We start from the raw sequence: 21,165 nt of genomic DNA on the forward strand, positions 1-21,165 counted from the left end.
CAAATGGCCTTCAAATAACAGCTCACTTTTTTTTCTTCCTCCATCTGTTGGTGCCACAGAAAGAAGGGGGGAAAATATTTTTTTTGACTGGCTGAATGCCTCGGAGCGTTTATAAGAAGATGAGATTTCTCTGGGCTTTCATTTCACCTGTCACAATGCGTAGCACCGGCCACAAGCTCAGGCCGGGGCCTGAATGGCTGCAAAGAGATTGAAGGAGTAAGAAATCATTTAGAAAGTGAAATAAGTCCACTGTGATGGAGGGGAGGGGAAAGATGGATGGAGGGAAGGAGGGAGGCAGAGGAGGGTTAAAAGTCATTGTTTTCATCAGGGTCCAGCGAAGAAGCCATTAAGAGATTTCTGAAGGAAGAAATTAGAAAAATATGTATTGAGACGGTGTGGAAAAGGGACTTTTTCCTCTCTCTTCCAATTAAACTTACTGTAGGGAGGGAGGGAGAGGAAAAGAGTTAGAAATGAGAGATTGAGTTGATGAGTTCTTCTGGCTACGGGATTACTCAACACTTAAAGCTTAGTCAAGTGTGTCTCTTAGTCTCTCTACTTGGAGTTTCCTAAACTCTTTTTTTTTTTCCTCAACGGTCTGCTTCAAGTCAATATAGTTATTAACTCAGATGCTCACCAACACAGCTTTGGAAATAAGAGTTTGATTGTTGGCTTTAAATCCAGCTATGCACCGTTAACAAATGAATAAAAATGGCTGTGCACTAAACAGAGTTTAAGTCAGAACTACAGATGTAGTATGTGCAGAAGATGCTACTGTATTTGCTACATTTTGTACTTTTCTGAGTTATACTACTGTACATACAGATGTAAAATATATTTTCACAGTATTTTACGTGTCTTTGTACAGGTTTCCAGATCTTCTGTAAGTAAGAATCAGAGGAGCAGTGTTTGTATAGAACGTGTAATGATTTTCTAACCTATCCAGACTGACATATCTCTAATGGATTTGAAATTAATCTGTAATATCTGTAAATGATGTCTCTCGAGAGTTGTAAGGACCAGCCGTAGATCATTACACATACATGCACACAGCTACACAGGTGCGTATTCACATGCAAATACACAGGGGGGACCTATTGGTTGCGTTCTCCACGAAGCATGTCTCGTACACTTCAATTAATCCAATGTGTCATCCAAAGACTTTATTACAGCTCCGTATGTAGCCACATCTGGAATATATATTCTCAACGTATGCAGCGAGCCTGCCAGCTAGAGTATGTATGCAGTGATCTCATATACGCCAGATCCTCGGCTGTCTGTCTGAAATGTGTATATACTGTTTGTTGTTCGTATCCTCTGCAAATCACTTCTTTAGAATCACAGAAGCTCATCCAGATTCAATCACATTCTCTATGAATAAATGATGAAAATAACAATTTTCCAGCTATAGATGTGTTACCATGCCCCCATATTCCTCCGCATGTCTCCCAACCTCTAGACTCTTAACATCCTCCCCCTGTTTTTTTTTTTATTCATTTTTTTTTATTATTGCCTCTCTATTGTCTGTGTAGGCAGCAGATGACTCGGATGGCTTCAGTGGTCATCTGGGACGTGAAGTGCGAATATATCTCAATAACTACTGCAGTCTTGCACCACGCCGAGTCAGTAATGCATTTACAGCCTTTTTTAAATTTTATTTGTCTTTGTGTCGCGGGCTGCTCATTGTGTCCCGTGCGATATTGCCTTGTCCCGGGGCACGTTTGAAGTAACAACCTCCCCATGTAACAGCAGTGCACAAAGCCTACCTATCACCACATGCTTGGCCCGGATATGCATGTAAACAAATATACACACTTCAAATTTCAATCTTTCCCAGCAGGTACATACATACACTCCCATTCCCAACTCTCTCCCACCTCTGACCTTCCTCCTCTCCTAAGATGTATTCATAATCAACTCGGTTCCAAATCTATTTCACACATCCTCTGTTTCCCTTTTGATATTCAAAACAGACTTGTTCACAGGGTGTCCGGCAAACAAAAAGAACAGTAAGGCTGAGTCCCCTACGTGAGCAATCTAGTTACAAACAGCTCTCCCTCTGCCCACCCCTCGCCTAATGCTCAGTCTGAGGTAGAAAAAAACCCCGCCTATGTTGTATTAGGGGCTTCTTGTTTATGTATAATAGCATTATGTTCCCGTGAGAGAGAGAGAGGGACAGGGATGACGGGGAGGAGGAAGGGAGTGACGGCTCAGGGGCGACCAAAAGTGGTGTTCCTTGTCAAGCTGATTTGTACATCGCAATGGGGAGGGGAGGGAGAAGAGGTGCAAATGGAAAAATGTCTAGTGGGAGACACGGGGGTGGAGGTGATGGTAGGTGGGATATCAGGGGTGGGGCTGGCAGATGTTGATAGCAACGTGTTTACTGAGGAGTGTGTGTGTGTGTTTGTGTGTGTGTGTATAAGGTGAAGTAGCAGAAACTGCATGTTCCTGCTAAGAGATGTGTGATTTTATACACCTTCGCCAAACTGGGATTGCTGGAATATGTTATGTTTGGGGTCAGTTTTCAGAAAAGCTTGGACATTTCAGAATGGTGATGGGGCCCCCCCCCCTCCTCCCAGAAAAAAAGCATATTCTAGTTTCAGATAGCAATCAGATAGCTCCTTGAGAAAGCTAATTCATGTTTTCAAGATCTTATACTCTCTCTTATACTCAAACTACCACTTTCAGATCACTTCCTCTTTCTCAGGTCACACTCATGAAGGCTGTTCAATCTATTTTTATTGTAAAATCACTGACTTGCCTTTTCAATTATATTTTTCCCCAATCATTCATTCTCTTCACTGGTTGGTGGAATTCAAGGATGATGGTTGTTCACTCATCATGTGGAGTGATCAATACTTGACTTCCGCTGACCTTGAAATTATGATTTATCATATTCATAAACAGAACCTTAGATGGAATTGGATTTTGTCGGTGAAAAAGTCAATAATTATTATGGGATTATGACGCTAGAATGTCAAAGACAGCTGCTTGACTGCGATTGATGTCTCTGTCTCTCACTTTTATTTCTTTTCTCTACTCCTTGCTTTCTTTCTTGCACGACGATGCACTGTAAAGATTTGATATTTGATGTTTATCTTTCTTTTTTGGCGTTAACTTTCTTTTTCTCTTTGCTACTTGGAGATTGACATTTTAATGGATTTGTGTGTGTACGCGAAGGTGTCTCAACATGGAAGACCCACTATAGATAAATGTCAGACAAATGATAAATAAATCCAATATCATGGTTCTCACAGAAAAACTATATAAAGTGTGGGCGAGTGCCACTTATTTTTACAGGGTGATTGTCTTGCTTATGAGCAGAGTATTTTTACCTGACTCGTGTTAGATTTCTTTTTTAATTGTAAGTCCTCAAGCCACTTTAAACTCTAAATTCGATCGTATGAGCTGTAAAATAAAAGTAATTTCGTATTTTCAGTGTAATATAATCTTTTCCAAAATTTGTTTACAGATTAAAATTCATAGGCAGAGGAGGTAATATTATATTCGCTAATAATATCTCTTAAACATCTGCAACATAATACCAGTCTCAGAGTTAATGATATTTAATAAAATAGGATTTACACACATACCAGGTACCATTCCATAAACTTTAAGACAATATTGTTCTGTGTTTTCTCTAAAGTGAACTGAAGACTAAGAAAATAGGGATTACAGCCTTCTAACTATACAGAATATCATCAAGTTCAGCTGTTTTTTCTTCATATTGCATTTTTCCTAGTAGAACTTTACCCATAAAGCTGTGTGGTGCATAAAGGGCACATGTCACATCAGTGACTGATGAGGGCTTTCATACTAGCTAGTAGTATAAGTGTCCGTATGTACGCTTGCATGCCAAGTTATGTCATATATGACATGTACGACATGCTATAATTGAATGACATGTTGTAACAGAGTCTATATTTATGTACGCTGTGGGAATGTCACTAGAAAATGACATGTTTCCCCTCTTGCTCTGGTGCCAGACCTTTATGAATTGCTTTGTTCCAGCAGCGACATAACTGGGTTTGTAGATAAAATGCAAGGTACCTCTTTTAGCTGACAGGCTATTACTGCGAAAAGCCTTTATTTGTCTTCAGCATCAACGCAAATATGGAGCAGCTCTACATGTTGCGGAAAAGACACACACACTGCTGCATATGTCCGAGCTCACAGTAGTTATTTCTTATGTGTTAGCTTGGACGCATCATGTTCAATTTGTCTGTACATACATTTCAGCAAGGTTGATGATAATGGTTAAAACAACATTAGAAATGTGATTCCCCTTCTCTCCTCTTCACTATCAAGACACACAAAACGGCACATTGTTGGATTCTCATCTGCTGTGGGACCAGTGATTGTATTACAGCAGCTCCGGTGCTGAAATAAGAGTGGAGCATGGAGACTGTGGAAAATACACTGTGGCTTGTAATAAAAATATCAGGTTTTTACTATAGTGTATCTCTCCAAGCCTGCGGTGAGGAAACTGATGGCTAGAAGCATGATAATTGAAAAGACATTGCAGGGGCTTATTTAAGAGACTGGAATAAGAGATGCCAGCATTTGACTCACTGCTGTTATGTCATTCGTTTAAGGACCTTCTAAAATGAGGCAGTTTACAAAATCCTTACAGGTTTTACAGAATTGTGATGCTACTTCATTGCACATTGTATTTTGTTTTATCGGTTAATTCCACTGTTTTAGCCTTTCACTACTAGACAAAATGTGAACATAAACGCTTATCCAAGCACGAGTCGGCAACACCTGCTGGAATTGAACTAGGTATGAACCCAGGATTAACCTGGATGTCAACCAGAATTACCCCTGCATGAACAAAAGCAGTTCTGCATTAAACACTGCATGCATGCCTCATTCATTTATTCCATGCATTCCATGATGAACTAAAGTAGAAACACCTGTATATAAATCTGTGCTTGTAATGTGTATTTATGAGAAAGCTGATGCCAAACATCAGACATGGAAGGTGTCTGTAAGCCACAACAAAGGGCAGCATCTGTCACATAATTAGTAACATTGTCAAAATGTAAACTTTGAGCGGTAGAATCTTCTCAGTTCAGAGAATAATACTTCCTCCGCTTCAACAGTGAATGTAACTTTACATCACAAGAAATTTGAGTTATGAGACTTTCACAAGATTTAGACCAACACCCTGGTGAGGTGACACACAGATAAGTCTGAAATTAAATTAAATGCAGTGAGAAAATTGAAGCGGGAAGAATAGGAATGACTGGGGGATATAGAGGACAACAGAAGGAGAATAGAACAAGGTTGTAATAGTTTACACAGTGCAGACATTTAATCAGAGAGAAAGAGCTTGGTGTATTTTCTCAACCTGAGGCTAATTTTAATCAGCATTGGTCTTGTCATTATTGGCGGCTTTGACTGTCACCTCTGTGTTTACTTTTAATCTCAGGCCTGCTGATTGGAGAAGATGGAGGGATGAACAAATGAAAAAGGGAGGGAGGGAAGAAAACGTGGAAGAAGGGCATATGGGTCTTGAGGGTATAGAGACCTTGGCAGCTGTACCGAGGCATCTACACTGGTTGGCAGACAGATAAACGCACACACACACAGACACACACACGCACACACACACACACCTCTTGCTGTCCCACCATGCAACAGGTTCTTCCGGTAAGGAAGAAGGTGTGCAATGGGCTGTCAGATACCCTGCTGGGTCCAATCAAAGATGTGATGACACTTGGTTTTCTGGCCGATTAGTTCTTCCAGTCTTTGTACAGACACACATACACACACACAAACACACACACACACACACACACACACCCACATGTACTCAATCACTCATACATAATTCTTGGTTATGGTTGACAGATTCACTAGACTTTGGCTGTAAAGAGTGTTTTTAAGCCCTCAGTGATTGGAGTGTGCACAGTGATGCTGTTTTTCCTCACGATATAACAAAATGGTACTTGGTAGAGTTGTTTCTGCAATAGGTGCAGTTAAATGAAACCTTATGTTTTTAGGTCATAGGTGATAACATACTGGCTAAGGATGATACTGGTGTTCAAAAAAATTTGCACCAACAGTGTCAGTTGTCCGTCCTCTTCACTTTATTCCTGCTGGTTTCTCTGCAAAGTCAAGATATTAGGGCTGGTCTCGCTGCCATTCCTTCCTGTGAGGTATAAAAAAAGACTATTCTATCCCATCATGCATTAGGCAGAGGTCGGTGTGAGTTACACCCTTGAAAGGTCACCAGTCTAAGTGCCCGGTCACATCAGAAATTTGCTAAGTGGAATTAATTTGTGCATTTGGTGAAGTGACTACTTGTGGGTCATGTGACACAGCTAATATGGGAGCTTCCTTCATTTTGTACTCTGGTTCTCTCCGACTCATGGGTCAGCACCTGTTAAGACAGGTCAGTGGCACAAAGTTGAATATTATGCAAAAGCACTGCGTGAGTTCACTTTGCTCCCATTAGCAAATCCATTGATCGCGGTAATTAAAATACATTTATATCACTGCTGTTTTGCTGTTAAAATTCTAGTGTGACTGAGCCCTAATGCAGGGCTACGACATGACAAATAAACAGACAAAGACATTCACACCAATGGGTAATTGAGTTTCCAGCTGACCAAACCTCCTTGTCTTTTATTGTGGGGGTTTTTAGACTCTAGACACAGATGTGTGTAATGTGTCGGCATGAAACATTCAATCAAAAAGTGTTTCAACATATTAGATGAATATTTAATCTCATTTCATCTTATTTTGCTCAGATCTCATGTTCATTTGTAGCTACAGGTTTTCAACATTTTTTTACCATCATAATGTTTTTCTATCTTCTCAGCTTACAAAAGTTTGTAACAAATCTCATTTGATTCTCAGGAATTGGGATGTAGGATGGATTAAAATTCAGTGTGGAATGTGAGGTTCACTTATACTAGATGACTTTAGTGTGAAAGTGGTTCCTTAATGTAATTTCAGCATCAAAACTGAAAGGCTATACAGATTTGACTGTATTTTTCAAAGCTTGCTGCGTGAAATGCTTTGTTCCATGAAAATGAAAACCTGGAATATGTAACCAATTTTTGGCATAAATTGTACAAGGCCTATTAAATCTGCCACCACCAGTCTGCTGATTTAAACTACACTGACATTGCTGATGTTTCAAGGAGAAACAACATACATTTCTAACTGTTCAAATTTGGGTTTGTCCTCCAAAATGTCCCTTGCTTAAGTTGATATTTCCTCATGTCTCAAAAGAGACATTCTCCACAATTAATATTCATTCTGCTGCAGGAGTGCATTGTTGTCATACCGTCACTGACAGATGGGCATTCATTAAAATCAAGACCAGGGAGACACATTGTATGCCACAGTGACACTTTTAATAATTAATCCAACTCAATTTACACCTGAATTTATTTATACCATCATTTATTTATACCGTTTATTCTCAGCTGAGGGGTGGGTTTGGTCTCCTGGTTGATGGAGCAGCAGATACCGTCCCAACAAATTAATTTTAATAATAGAAGGCTCTCATTAAGACCCAATCAAACATGAAGACAGTCTGAGTGAAATGGGATGCCTGCAGTTGACCGGAGAATCATACATTATTGACATGGAAACCGGTCTTATTAGATCAGCAGGTTTGAACTCTTAATATGAAGCTGACTTCCAGTATGATTCTTTTTTTCACCAGCATACATACACACATTTGTGTTTTGTACATGGAAAATATTACCTGAATTGATCACTCCCAAAACTAATTTTTGCAGGATAAAAGCATAACAGCTACAGACAAATGAGGCCATTGAGGGCAGAAATTGGATTATTCTATGTTGCTTTCTATTTGCACGATTTAGCCTGAAATGTGCAGTTCTGGCTAATGGCACAGATTAGGGGCCTCAATCAGAGGAAGAGCACTGCCACACCCTTGCTCTACATACTCTGGAGAGGTACAGATGTTTTACAATCCTACCTGTATAATTTTAGTTTAGATAGTTACGGGCGTACTTGAGAGATTGAGTGTGGTTGTAGTTTTTGGTGTTAAATTCAGCTTGTTTTGTCTTTACCAGTGTAGCCAGTAGCCAGTGAGGGACATGATTGTGAGTCAAGTACACCAATCACCCAGTCGCCCTCCTGCCAGTCCCAATCATAATCTAGCCAGAGCGATCACAGGTGTCTTTGATCCTCTTGAGTTGACCTTTTTGATGGCACACAAACACAGCTTGGCACACTGGCTATAAACAAGAGATTACAACTGTGATCACACAACTGTGCACGGCTCTTGCATTCATACATACAAACAAGCGACTCATACACACTGTAAATGAGGGATTTTGTGTTTGCATGTGTACCTGTTTACTTTATATATATGTATACATTATAAAACCATACAGATAGTGTATATATTGCATGTTGCTGATATGGACAAATTCACCATTGTCCTAATTGTCAAAACATATTGATCAATATGTGATGATCTTAATGTAAGAACCGTATTTAAAATCAAATTTTAAGATGCTTTTTACACATACGCCTTCCAGTAGAAACATGTAGTTTGACAAATACACTTCTGGACACAAAACATATTCAAACTACTTGTAAATTAGGGATTATGACTCTTCTTTGCTCATCTGTCTGGATTTCCTCATCTCGCTCTCTTTCACACACTCGCAGATGCATACAGAAACACACTGGTCTCAGGAGACGGAGGAGTGTGTTAAAGAAGGCATCACACGTTCATTCTCTCCCTGCCTAAATCTGGGCAGGGCCGGAATTCATCACAGGATCAAACCCTTTTCTCATCAAACCCAGGAAAGTGTAGCTAATGCAATTTCACTAAGTCACTGCCTGACTTGATTACATGTGGGCTGGGGAGCGCATGCTAAGGCACCACAGGGAGCTGGATGGTTGTCACTATGTGAGTGTGTGTGTGTATGTGTGAGTGAGCACATGCAATGTATGTAGTTTCGGCTGATACATTTGTTTTAGGCTCAGTATGTCCAGAATATACTACTCTGCGTGTACTTATGTGTTTAAAGACATTGTACTACATGTATGTACATATTTGTGCCTGCTTGTGTGTACCCCTTTAAATCATGGATGTTTTTAGGGAGACAAGTCGTTCCATGTCTGCTGAGGTGTATATGTGTGTTGGCGAAGGAGCAGTGGTCCTCAAGGGGGATTTCAGGCAGATTTGGCCACATTAGAATGTGTCACTTCTTCTTTTCCCTTCCTTTTTCAGCTGCCGTCCCACCGAGCACCACACCTCCACACACCCCTCGCGCTAATCCCGGATCAGACCACACACCGAGGGACACAACAGACATAGACACTCGTCCCAACAACACTAACGAATACTCAAGCACACACATGCAACAACACATAAGCTCTCACAAACAATATTGCACTTCCGCACGTTATGTCGAGAGAAGGCTGGCAGCAGTTTGATGGCATTCTGACCTGAAACCGGAGCCACCCTGTCACGTCTAGACAACTCTGAAGAATCCCATGCATATTAATGCTAGCCTATTTAATATTCATCGGTGCTATGCCCTGTTGGCAGCTGGTCCCAGACCCCATGGATCAATGAGGTTTCTTCCTCACTCCTTTGTCTGACACAGATGCAGATGTTTAGAGCATGAAATTAAATTGGTCACTGTCATTTGGAATACATACATGGTAGTCAATTTAGTGTGTATTTTTAGTGTGTGCGCGTGTATTTTGTGTGTAGTTACCAGTTAGACGTGGCTCTTGGAGCAAACAAGTAACGGTAACTTCCAAGAGTCTGTGACATGTTGATGTTATTCATGGGAACTTGAGTGTTTGCAAGTTGATGACGAGGAAACAAAAGTTAAGCCAGCTCGTTCCGTATTGATGATCAGTAAGAGAGAGAGAGGGAGTGCGAGTGATAGAGAGTGGAAGATAGAGAACGGGAGAGAGCAAGAGAGGCTGAGCAAGAGAGCACGTTGGCGGCAGCTTTGTTTAGGAGCCTGTAATTGAGTCTTAATTGAATTGGCACCAAAGGAAGGATGAATGGATGGAGATGGAGAAAGAAAGAGTTTCAGTGAATTGGACCTCATCTCCGTCTGCACTTAGCAACGCGAATGTGGGCTTACCGTGCAGGCGAATTTCATGGCAACAGATCAGAATCAGAAACTCTTGATTTGAAAGGAGAGTGTTGTCTCCCATACTTTTCAAATGAAACTTGTTCCATTAGAAATGTATTATGGAGCCCGGCACAGGGAACAATGGGTTGATATGCATTTGAATGCAAGGCTAGGCGAGCTGCGCAGGTAATACGGAACAAGCTTTTCGCACTATGGCAAGGTGTCTTTGTGTTCTGTCACACAGGCTTTGCAAGGCCATATTGGACATGGAAATGAAACAGAAGAAAACAGCAGGCCAAGGCTTTGTGCCAGACTGAAATCTCACCGTTTCAGAACACACAGATACACCCCCTTACCGTCTCAAAACCCTATCACAATTGCTTGGATCACCATTTTGTGTGGTTTCCGTCCAGTGTTTCCACTTAATAAACTTGACACCACATCACACCTCATTTAAAGTGACCACAATCTAACCGGGAACTGCAGTCTGGAGGTCCTGAAATCTAGGAGGTGAACTTTTTTTCTGAATGCTTTCCCACTCACAGAGTTGAATTAATGTATCAGACTCCCTTGGTTTTGAATCAAGCAGGTTATTTATTCCATTGTCTGATTTTCCCAGTCTCCTGGATTTATTGTTGCTTTGTGTCGTGAGACTTAACCATAAACCTAAATCAAGGAATTTTAATGAATAACATTGTCTCCACTGGGTAAAGACAGGAATACCACCCCTTCACTGCTCTCCTGTTCTCCTATTCTTATATGTCAATCTATCACAATTTGCTTGCGGACACTGTATGAGCGTATACATGAACATATATGCATTCATTCATGCATAGTACTCTTTCAAAACTTTTATACATGCACACACACATACCCACATAGACAGCCAGTCTTTTTGCTCTGCAGTTTGCTGTATTGACAACAAGCCGCAATTTCTTCTCCATCAATTATATTGATTACTTCAGCATGAGTGGAGGTAATGAGCTTCGGTGTTCTTTCTCTCCCCTATGATCTCCCCTCTTCCCTTGTCTGCAGTCGTCCCCCCCCCCGCCTCCCCCAACCAGTGTCTAACTCCGCCACTCCTTTCTGAGCATGTAACATGGCAATGATTTTCTGATTAACCCCGTTAGCTGTGGGGTTTGTCCACGCAGTGGCGCAGGGGCATGTTGGAGGGTGAGCATGTGGGATGCATTTAGATTTGTGATGGAGAGCCGCACTGATTGAGTGATGTGTTTTTAGTATGGTTGATGTGGGTTATACATATTTAGATATTTAAAATTATTATTATTCTTTTTTTTAAATATTGATTAATGGAGGGAACATTATTGTTACTTGCCCCCTCCAGGAAGAGTTCAGGGTCACATACAGAGCAGCACCCTTGGGGTTTGTTTGGGATTTGGTGTCTTGTTAAGGAGCACTTCTGCATGGTGATGCATTATATACATTATATCTGGGAGGGCCAGTTGAAAGCTGATCTTCCAATCCACCTAAACCTTCTGAAAGTCATTCTACATATGATGATCCACACGTATCCATTTTACATATTGTGCAGTTAAAGCACTCTCCGCAATGACACTACAATGTTTAGATGTCTATTTTGATGTGTTTGATTCAGTCAAGTCCTTTTTCCTGTGTTCTAGGTGGTGCTGATGACAACTTGATTGAAGGAGGAGAGATGAAGTTTGTCTGTAAACCAGGAGCGAGGAACATCACTGTCATCTTCCAGCCTCTTCTCAGGTAAAGCACTGAGTGAAACACTTTATATCCAACCAAAAATAGGTTTTCCATTCCTCTCCGTATGAGGCTCTACTAATGTACTGTGGGGCTTTTTTCCTATCTTTATTCAACAGCGTGGTCTTTCAATTTGAGATTCAAGATTCAAAAAACTTTAATTTCACTCAGGGGCTATTTGCTTTACACATAGTAGTCCAACACAAATACATAAAATACATCATACGCAACACAGCACAAGATCTATATCTCCTACACTGTCACCATGAATCATTGGAAAAAGAAAGAAAGATGCAATGACATTTGGGGTTATAGTTTGTTTAAGAAACCAATAGCGGATGGAACAAAGGACAATCTGTATCTCTTAGTGCTACCTTTGGGTAGACTAAACCTCCACCTTGATGGAAGCATCTGGAACTCAACATGAAAAAGATGTTGAGGGTCCAAAATAATAGTTTTTGCCTTTGAGATGACCCTCACTCACTCACTCATACAGGTGCTGAAGGTCATTAAGGTAGCACCAGCACAGCTTGATAGTTTTTCCAGTTTGTTCCTATTTTTAAGGCTGTCAAACCAGCAAATCATAGAAAAAGAAATGACAGACTCAAAAGAAGAATAAAACATTTTCATCAGTGTCATGTCCGTGTTGAAACTTTGCAACTTCCTTAAAAAGAACAACCGTTGATGTGCCTTTTTACATGTAGTATTTGCATCAAATTTAAGCTTCTTGTCTAGGACAGTGCTCAAATACTTATATTGCTGCACTGCTGCCACTGGCTCACCCTTAATCACATATGGTGCAGTGGCAGGGGGAAGTGGCCTCCTCTGAAAATCAATAAACATTTCTTTGGTCTTAGTCACATTTATTTGGAGGGAAGCCTCGTCACACCAATTAACAAATTCATCAAAGACATGGAGTCATCAACATACTTAAGGAGAAATCTTGATACATGATTGCTCTGACACTCATTTGGATATAAAATGAATAAAAGTGGTGAAAGCACACAGCCCTGAGGGGATGCAGTGGAAGTGAGAGTTTACTGGACAGGGTCCCATTAACCTGGACCCTCTGAGATCTGTTCGTTAAGAAGTCAGTGAGCCGACATACTGTACTAAAATCCATATCAAAATTAGATAAGAGCCTGTGTGCAAGGACATGTGGCTGAATGCAGTTAAAAGTGGAAGAAAAGTCAATAAAAAGCGAAAGCAGGTGCCTCAATACAAGATTTAAGAGTAGCTGTTACGTCCTCCACTCCCTTCCTTGCCCTGTAGGCAAACTGTAAGGGATCCAACATGTCATCCACTGTGTGTAAAATTTCATATTCGACAATATGTTCAAATGTTTTCAGAACAAGGGACATAAGGGCCACGGGGCGATAATCATTCAGTGCCTTAGGAGACTTAACCTTTGCCACTGGCACTGGCAATAGATTCTTTCCACATGCTAGGAACTTTCTGTTGTTCCAAGGAGGACTGGAAAATCTATGAAAAAATACCACACAGTTGCCAGGCACAACGCTTCAATGATTTTTGCCCCTATGCCATCAGGGCTAGGGCTTTTCCTCTCTTTAATACAACCAAAAGATTTACACACAATCACCTCATGAATTTTAATCTTACTGCCTGCAGGCCCATTTCTAAAATTAGAAGGCTGATCATTGAAATCATAGATATCAAACCTGGAGTAGAATTTATTTACTCTTCTGCCAATTCAGCATCAGGCCTCTCAAGATAAAATACTCTTCTGTCCTTGTTCTGCATCCCAACCATGGACTTGATTCCTTTCCAAGCCAACCTTGAGTACCCTTTATTCAGCTCAACTTCCACTTTCTTTTTTATTCCTTTTATTTAGCTAGCTTTATCTCTCTTTTGACAAGTTTATGTGCCTCCTTCCTTTCATTGGTATCTCCCTCATAATAAGACAACTTCTTCTCTGATTAAAAGCATGTTTAAGCAATTTGCTAATCCAGGGATTACTATTGATGGAAAATAGTACAGCTTTTGCGAGTAATCACCATATTTTCACAAAAAGTGACTGGAGACCAATTCTGTTAGATCATCTAAGTCAGAACACGAGTCTTTAAATAGGTCCCAATCAGTACATTCAAAGCAGTCCTGCAGTTCCATTGTAGAGTCTTCAGTCTAGACCCAAACGACTCAATTTTCTCTCTCGTCAGGACCGATTGATAGGTGGGAACCAAATGAACAGTGCTGTGGTCTGACTAACCCAGACAAGCCATCATGTAAGATTTAGAATCTCCCCTAATGGTGCCATAACAATGGTCCAATACTTTACCCCGTCTCGTTGGACAGGTGATGTACTGGAAGAAATGATTCAGGGACTTAAACAATGATTAAAATCTCCCATGATAAAATTGAGTGCACCAGGACATATAGTCTGTAGACGCTGCACAGTTTTGACTAGGGTTGCTGTCGGGTTATCCACATTTGCCTTAGAGTGAATATAAACAACTGTGAGAAATAGTTGTAGAAATTCATGTGGCAAATAAAATAGGCGAAGTGAGACAGATAAAAATTCAATATCAGGGGCACTCGCAGTGTCCCTATTGACCACAGTTTTGTACTATTGGCTATTGACATGCAAGCACACACCCCCCCCCCCCCCTTGTGTTTTGCCAGCCCGGTGTGCGTCACGATCCAGGCGCCAGGGTTGGCCAAAACCTTCAATTTTAAGATCAGCATCAGTCGTGGTCTTTAAGCCAGGTTTCAGTAAGGGAAATGATATAACAATGTCTGTGCTTTGACCGAAACTTTGCACTTGCCTGTAGTTCATCTATTTTATTCCTTAAAGACTGCACATTGGCAAGTATGATGGAGGGCAGAGGAATACGATGCAGCTGCTAGTCTGAAGCACTCCACCTCTCCTTCCTCACTTCCTCAATTGAACAGTCCTCTTCCTAGTAGTGTTGGCATTCTCTCCAAAATCTTTCCGGATTGCTGGTGGAATTACAATCCCAGGCTCCAGTGCTGCTACGTTAGTGTGCAGCACTGAAGAAGGAACTTGCGGCTGTACTTCAGTCCATGAGGTTGGTCGAACTCATATAGGGCAAACACAGCCATAAAAAGTGTCAGAAACACCAGGAAACAACATGCCACATCCCTGATCGACAGATGACAGTGAGGTCAAACAGATCACCATTCATTCACTGAAAAGCAATCAAGGATCGACAATTAACAGTACGTAAACTGACAAACAACAGACGTGACTACTTCTGCCCCCCGTCAATAGTAGCAACTAGCAGAAGTACACTGGTAAGAAAGGCTGAAGCTGGAACACAGGAAATCTGTGCAAGCAACAATACATCTGAGTGCAAGCATACAGTTTGAACAGAAACAGAGTAAATCTAATTGGAAGCAGGGGTGCGAGGGCAGGGGTTTGAGGGAAAGAATTATGAAATCTGAACGTGAAATCAATAAATCATGCTCTCAAATTGAAAGACCATGCTCTTGAATAAAGATAGGAAAAAATCCCCATAAAGAACTGTACATGTGTGATGACTGGATTGCCACAAGTAAAGATAAATGAAATGATAAGCAAAATAAGCATTTTCACAAATCGTTTACTGTTAATTTGACTGTGTTTTTGCTGTGGAAGAGTGAATAAGGTGCCAATACTGCAATGCGAAAGCATTACAGTGCTCTGGCATAACACCAGGCCGTTTTGATGTACGACACCTCTGATTTACAGCAATAGGTGACTCAATCGAATCAGATTAAAATGAAGTCAATGAACAACAGAACCTGCTTTCTTTACTGGAACAATTTGGGCAGGATTCCATTAACATTACGAGATGTACAATATGTGTGAAAGGGTCTGTCAAAGAGGGATAGCCAAGCCTCTCAAGACATATGAAGGCTGGGACATGACTCAATACCAGTAAAATGTAAACTAATTATATTACATGGCCTCTTAGTGACCATCTATCGATTTCAACCTTTTTAATGTTTAGTGGGATATCGTAAATCAAGCGTGATGTAATATACTGTACCTTTAGTTCAGAATGTTTTGTTGATACCATCCAGGAATTGGGATTGACTACTATCCTCGCTTTTATTTCCCATTAAATTTGAGTATTCTGAAGGGATGTCTTTGTGGTAATGTTCTGTATGTCTGGTAGTTTTCTATACAGCACCGTGGTCCCAGTAGAGTAGTGTAAATCTAATAGTAAAGCAATTTAATTGAATTGCCCCTCATGCAGTGATACATTACCTTCTTGGATCCATTAAACAGAGATGTCTCCTACTTCCTCACTGTAGTACTTGGCAGACATTTCTACAACTTTAACACCATGGTGCATATTTTTAACGCATAGAGGCAAGATAATTGTACATTTCTGGCAAACACTTTATCCATTCAGTTTATATTTAATTGGCAGGTTTTACAGAAGTTTTGAATTTAAAGGTATCTTGAACGCTCAGCCAGCAGAGAGCTCCAGCTACACACAGGCCATCTGGATAGTGACTGTATTGTGAGGTAGCTAACTTGCCTTTCTGTTTGGCTCTACAAAGTTTTTTAATATCTTGCAGTCAGTGAAGACAGGCAAATCTGTAAAAAAAAAAAAAAAGCCAGAAAACATCAATAGTGCCTGTATTGCACAAAAATGTGTTTAGATTTTGTTCCAGTATACTGACACCTAAATAATGTGTGTACTTAGAATGCTAAACGTCAGACTGACTACTAAACAATGTTGAATTGCAGCACATCAGCTTATTAAGTTAGATTGCAGTTCATCTATCAGATCTGTTTTTACTCTTCATCACATCCCCACTAACCTAAGCTGCATTGTCAGTTGTCATGTTACCTTTTGTTTGACTGATTGATGCTCTTTGAAAGCAAACCACTGGTTTCAGAGAGTAAGGACTGTCTATGTTTTGAATGTGTGTGTTGAACTGAGTGTGCATGCATGTGTCTGTGCGTGCTTTCCTGGTCTTTCTTTGCAGGTGGTTGCCTGTGTGTTTATGTCCCTTTCCTGCCCACAGATGCTTTGGCCTTGAGTCTTTCTCTCAGTCTGTACCTCTCTTACACACTTTCATTCTCTCTCTGACACACACACACACGTGCTGACGTTCAAGCCCTATTCACCGTTGGCCTCGCCAAGCTCTGTCTGAACAAATGAGCAAAAATAAAACAGTGACTAGCTCTTTGCCTACCTCTCCCATGTTGTCTGTAATGGCTCATATCAATCACACCAAACTGCCTTGCACACAGGGCCTTCTCTCTCTCTCTCTCTCTCTTCCTTCCTCCAACAAACCCTCTCTAGACTACTAGTGCCAATGGAGCGCTCTTGCTTGCAGATGGTTTTCTAATGGCAAAACTCTGGCACGCCGCTGATGGATCACTACACCTCCTGTAGCCAGCCATGCAACTCATGGTAGCTTTAATGACAAAAGCAGTTGAGGGGGTGCAGGGCAGGAAGTCAGTGTTGTGTGTGGCAGTGTGTGGGCGTACGAGACAACAGGGTCTTAATGTTAAATTCCAAATGTTTTTGTGTTGAAAAATATATATCGTTTTCTCCTCAAGTCAAATGAATAATATATTGTTTTTGTGTGTCTGTTGCTCAAATCTTTATTTCTGCAAATTCCACTGAAAATTTTATATGGTGATGTTCTGCACTTCATTAGTTGTGTTTTGATGCACTTTTTGTGTAATGTTTTTGTGATGGTTAATATCAGATTTGGGAGGTGCAATGTGGATTCTATCATAATCATGGACTAGAGGTGCAGCTCATTACTCTTGCAAAGATACTGGAGGTGTTATAAGAGTTTTCTCATCCAGTTAATGTGTGCTTTTTTGACTTGGGGAAGGCATATGACTGTTGTTTTACAGGTGTCTTATTGGGGGCACTGTGAGAACTGGTGCAAAGGCCATTCCATTCAGCTATTCAGCTCTTGTGTAGCTGAAATATCTGTCCATCCCATATCCATATTCTCTGCAATAAGTTCATGTGGGCATTGGGCTCCACCAAGTTAGTTTTCCTTCTAACCTATTCTGTCTTGGACAGAGTGTCTAGAAGCAGCTGAATACAGGCAGAAATTAAAACTCACTAAACCTGTTTTGAGGACATATAATGCCATTAAAAGCCCTCTAGCGTTTCTGTGGAAAGAATCCCTTCATGTCTTAGCAAGGGTTTTATTGTGAAATACGTGATATGTGAAAATATGTGAAAACTCAATGTAGAAAGATACGGCTGGCAGTAGCAGTGCAGCAGCAGCAACGCTGTCTGTATTGACCCCACATGCGTGTGAGCAGCAGCAGTTCCGTGAGGTAGCTGTCATGCACAGGTAGAGGCAGGCGGTGTGGACTGGGTGTAAGAAGTGGACCAGTGAAGCTATGGAGGATATTTGCGTGTGCTTGGACTGTACTGACTGGGATGTTTTAAGGACTGCTACCAGCAGTCTAGATGAGTACACAGAGGTGATCATGTGATACATCAGCTTCTGTGAGGACAGCTGTGTACCATCACACACCAGGGTTAGTTACAACAATGAGAAACCCTGGTTTACAGCTAAACTGTGACAGCTAAGGTTGGAAAAGGACAAGTGATTAAGAGTGGGGACAAGGACTGGTTTTAAGAGTCTAAATACAGGTTTAGCAAGGTGGCCAGAGATGCTAAACAACTGTAGTCTGAGAAACTTCAACAGCAGTTCTCAGAAAACAGCTCGGCCTCTGTCCAAAAGGGCCTCAGACAGATCATAACTACAAACCGAAAGCCCCCCTCTCCGCTAATGACTCATGCCTGGCGAATGTCCTGAATGAGTTCTACTGTCAATTTGAAAGACAGCGTGACAGTCCTGACACCATCCCTCATGACTCGATCCACCAGCTCTAGACCACCAGCTCCTCCTCCCCGTACCTCCGCAGGGGCCCGGGCCTCGTCGCATTTGCCCACCTCAGAGATCCCCTCCTCCCCTACAACAATGACAACTCTCTCCATCTTGGAGAGGGACGTTAACAGGCTGTTCGAGAGACAGAACCCCCGCAAAGCAGCTGGACCAGATTCTGTCTCTCCCTCCACTCTGAAGCACTGTGCCGATCAGCTGTCTCCGGTGTTCACACCTCAGTGGAGATATGCCACGAACCAGCTGGCTTCAATACCTAAACCATCATCCATGTCCCCCAAAAAGAAAGGACCACAGGACTCATGATGATTACAGACTCATTGCCCTGACCTCGAGTGGTGTGTATGCATTTTGTTGGTATGATTTAAGGACTGACAAAACATAGGGATATCCAACATGTCTGTTGGCACTGGTAAGGCTTGTGTTTAGTGACTGAATAAGACTGGTTATACCCTTACAAGTTAAAACCAGATGTGTCAGAGTATAGATTGTATGGCTTTAAAGACACAGACATAGGGGAGTGTTTGTGCATGTAGCAGCCAATTTAATTTGACTTGTGGGGTCTCCTGCTGACATTTGGGTGGTATTTACACCTCTTGCTCCGGACGAGGTTGGCATTTTGAAAAGCTTCAGCAGGCCCCTAATCTCTCCCTGTTCACCATTCATGGGATGACCAGGCATGGCCATGCTTGTAGATGTCTGCTATGTGTGCGTGTCTGTGTCTGATAGGCTATGTGTTTTTATGTGTGCAGGTCCGTGTACAGATGCACACTTGATGATCACTCTTTAATTAGAGCCAAAGCAAACAAACACACACATACACACACACACAGACACACACACACACACACACACACACACACACACACACACACACACACACACACACACACAGTCATTATTTTTCAGTCTCTTTACCTAATGTACTAAAGATTTTCTATTAAGTATTGGTATTTCACACATTTTTTCACACAATTTTCCCCCACACATACTTTTCATGTTTTACCCTGAGTAGAAAATGTCTTCTTGACAATTTTTACTGTTATTGGAAGGACAGCCTAAAGTTCCTTCTCTAACATTGTGTCATTTGCCTTGAAAATGATAAAATTGAAACTGTAAAAAGATGGTTATAATAATGTTTCCCCAAGCTCATGTAGTGTCACTGCCATCATTATTATTAAAGTATGTGCTGTTATCACTGTATTTAAATGATATTGCGTCTCCTCCTCGGCTAGAGGGCTACACATGTACTCATAGACCTAGAGTTACATCCAGGTAACTACTATTTATGCTTAACTGGCACCAGGAGTTTATCCACCTGGCCTTTATTTGTTTGTGTCGGCTACACCCCCAGCCATTATCAGAGTCCTGGCTTTTGACTACTGTCTTTTTTTTTTTTTTTAAGGAAATACAATAATCAGTTAGAGTAAAATGTTATCTTAACCGAAAGGAATGACGCCTAGAACTATGAAAATAAGAGACCGAGATTTTAAGAAAACTAATTTTATCTTTAATGTCTCAAAGTCATCAACCTGCTCGCTGAAGGGCTTAATGTAATAGTAACAGACTTGCAGTTGACAAATTTCCTTTCTTACTTTGTTTTGCTTTTAATCTTGCTGCTTTCTAATTACTAGTTCTGAATACTTTAAAATTACCTGTGGTGATGTGTATGATTTGTTTGAACGATTCAGCCATCTTTCCAAATTGTTTACTGTATCTCATTCAGAATTTGACGTTTGTATGTCTGTGCTCAGGAAGCAAATAATACATGTATGTCTTTTGTTTGTTCCTGAAATTTTGTTTGCTGGTCAATGCATGTTATTTTTTGTCTGTGTGTTTGCATATGTATACATAAGAAAAGCTTAGAATTGTCCTGCAGATCTCCAGTTAATGTCAGACTGGTAGGTGTACTCAATTGAACACTTGAACTGCTGTTCAACAGTTGATTGAGTACAGAGCTCTCAGTGTGCGCACACACACATGCACACACAGAGTATTAGCTTATTGAAAGGTACTCATCAACAGTGCAGATACTTGAATGCATATATGGTCTACTCAAAGTTCGTTCTACTGCCAGTGTCTGCGGTGGAGTGAGAAAGTGCGAGAAAAGAGTCAGAAGGTCGGAGATTGACAGAGAGTGCTGAAGGGAAGCACAGGGGGAAGGACAATGGAATAAGTGATGAAAGAAAAGAGTAGTGGATAGAAAGCTAGATGACAAGAAGAGGACAGAAGGGCTCTGCCTCCTACCGAAGTAGCCTGTGGTGAAAACGACACACGCCATGACTCTGCACTAATTTCACACTCTCATTAACTCCCCTCCTGAGCGGTACACACAGACCAAGATGAATAGAAAGAGCAAGAGTTAGAGGTGAAATTGAATATCTTTTAAGAAGTTCTCTCAAATGATTTAGCTGAGACGTACTGTTCAACTCTCAAGCACGACGTCCAAGGAGAAGGCCCTGGACTGACATTTGACACT

At 41.1% G+C, this 21,165-nt stretch overlaps 1 protein-coding gene across 3 annotated transcripts in view; it reads left to right on the forward strand.

The window, feature by feature from the left end:
- The window catches only part of exoc4 (exocyst complex component 4), a 129,007-nt gene that overhangs the window by 38,582 nt on the left and 69,260 nt on the right, over positions 1-21,165 (forward strand). For all 3 annotated transcript variants that reach the window (XR_006093913.1, XM_042403262.1, XM_042403263.1), the window contains exon 11: positions 11,735-11,831. Coding sequence is in view for 2 of the 3 variants with exons in the window: in XM_042403262.1 (XP_042259196.1) it covers positions 11,735-11,831 (97 nt within the window). In the remaining variant the exon portion in view is untranslated. The remainder of the gene's footprint in view (positions 1-11,734; positions 11,832-21,165) is intronic.

This window comes from Thunnus maccoyii, chromosome 23 (genome assembly GCF_910596095.1).
Source record: "Thunnus maccoyii chromosome 23, fThuMac1.1, whole genome shotgun sequence".
Lineage (NCBI taxonomy): Eukaryota > Metazoa > Chordata > Actinopteri > Scombriformes > Scombridae > Thunnus > Thunnus maccoyii.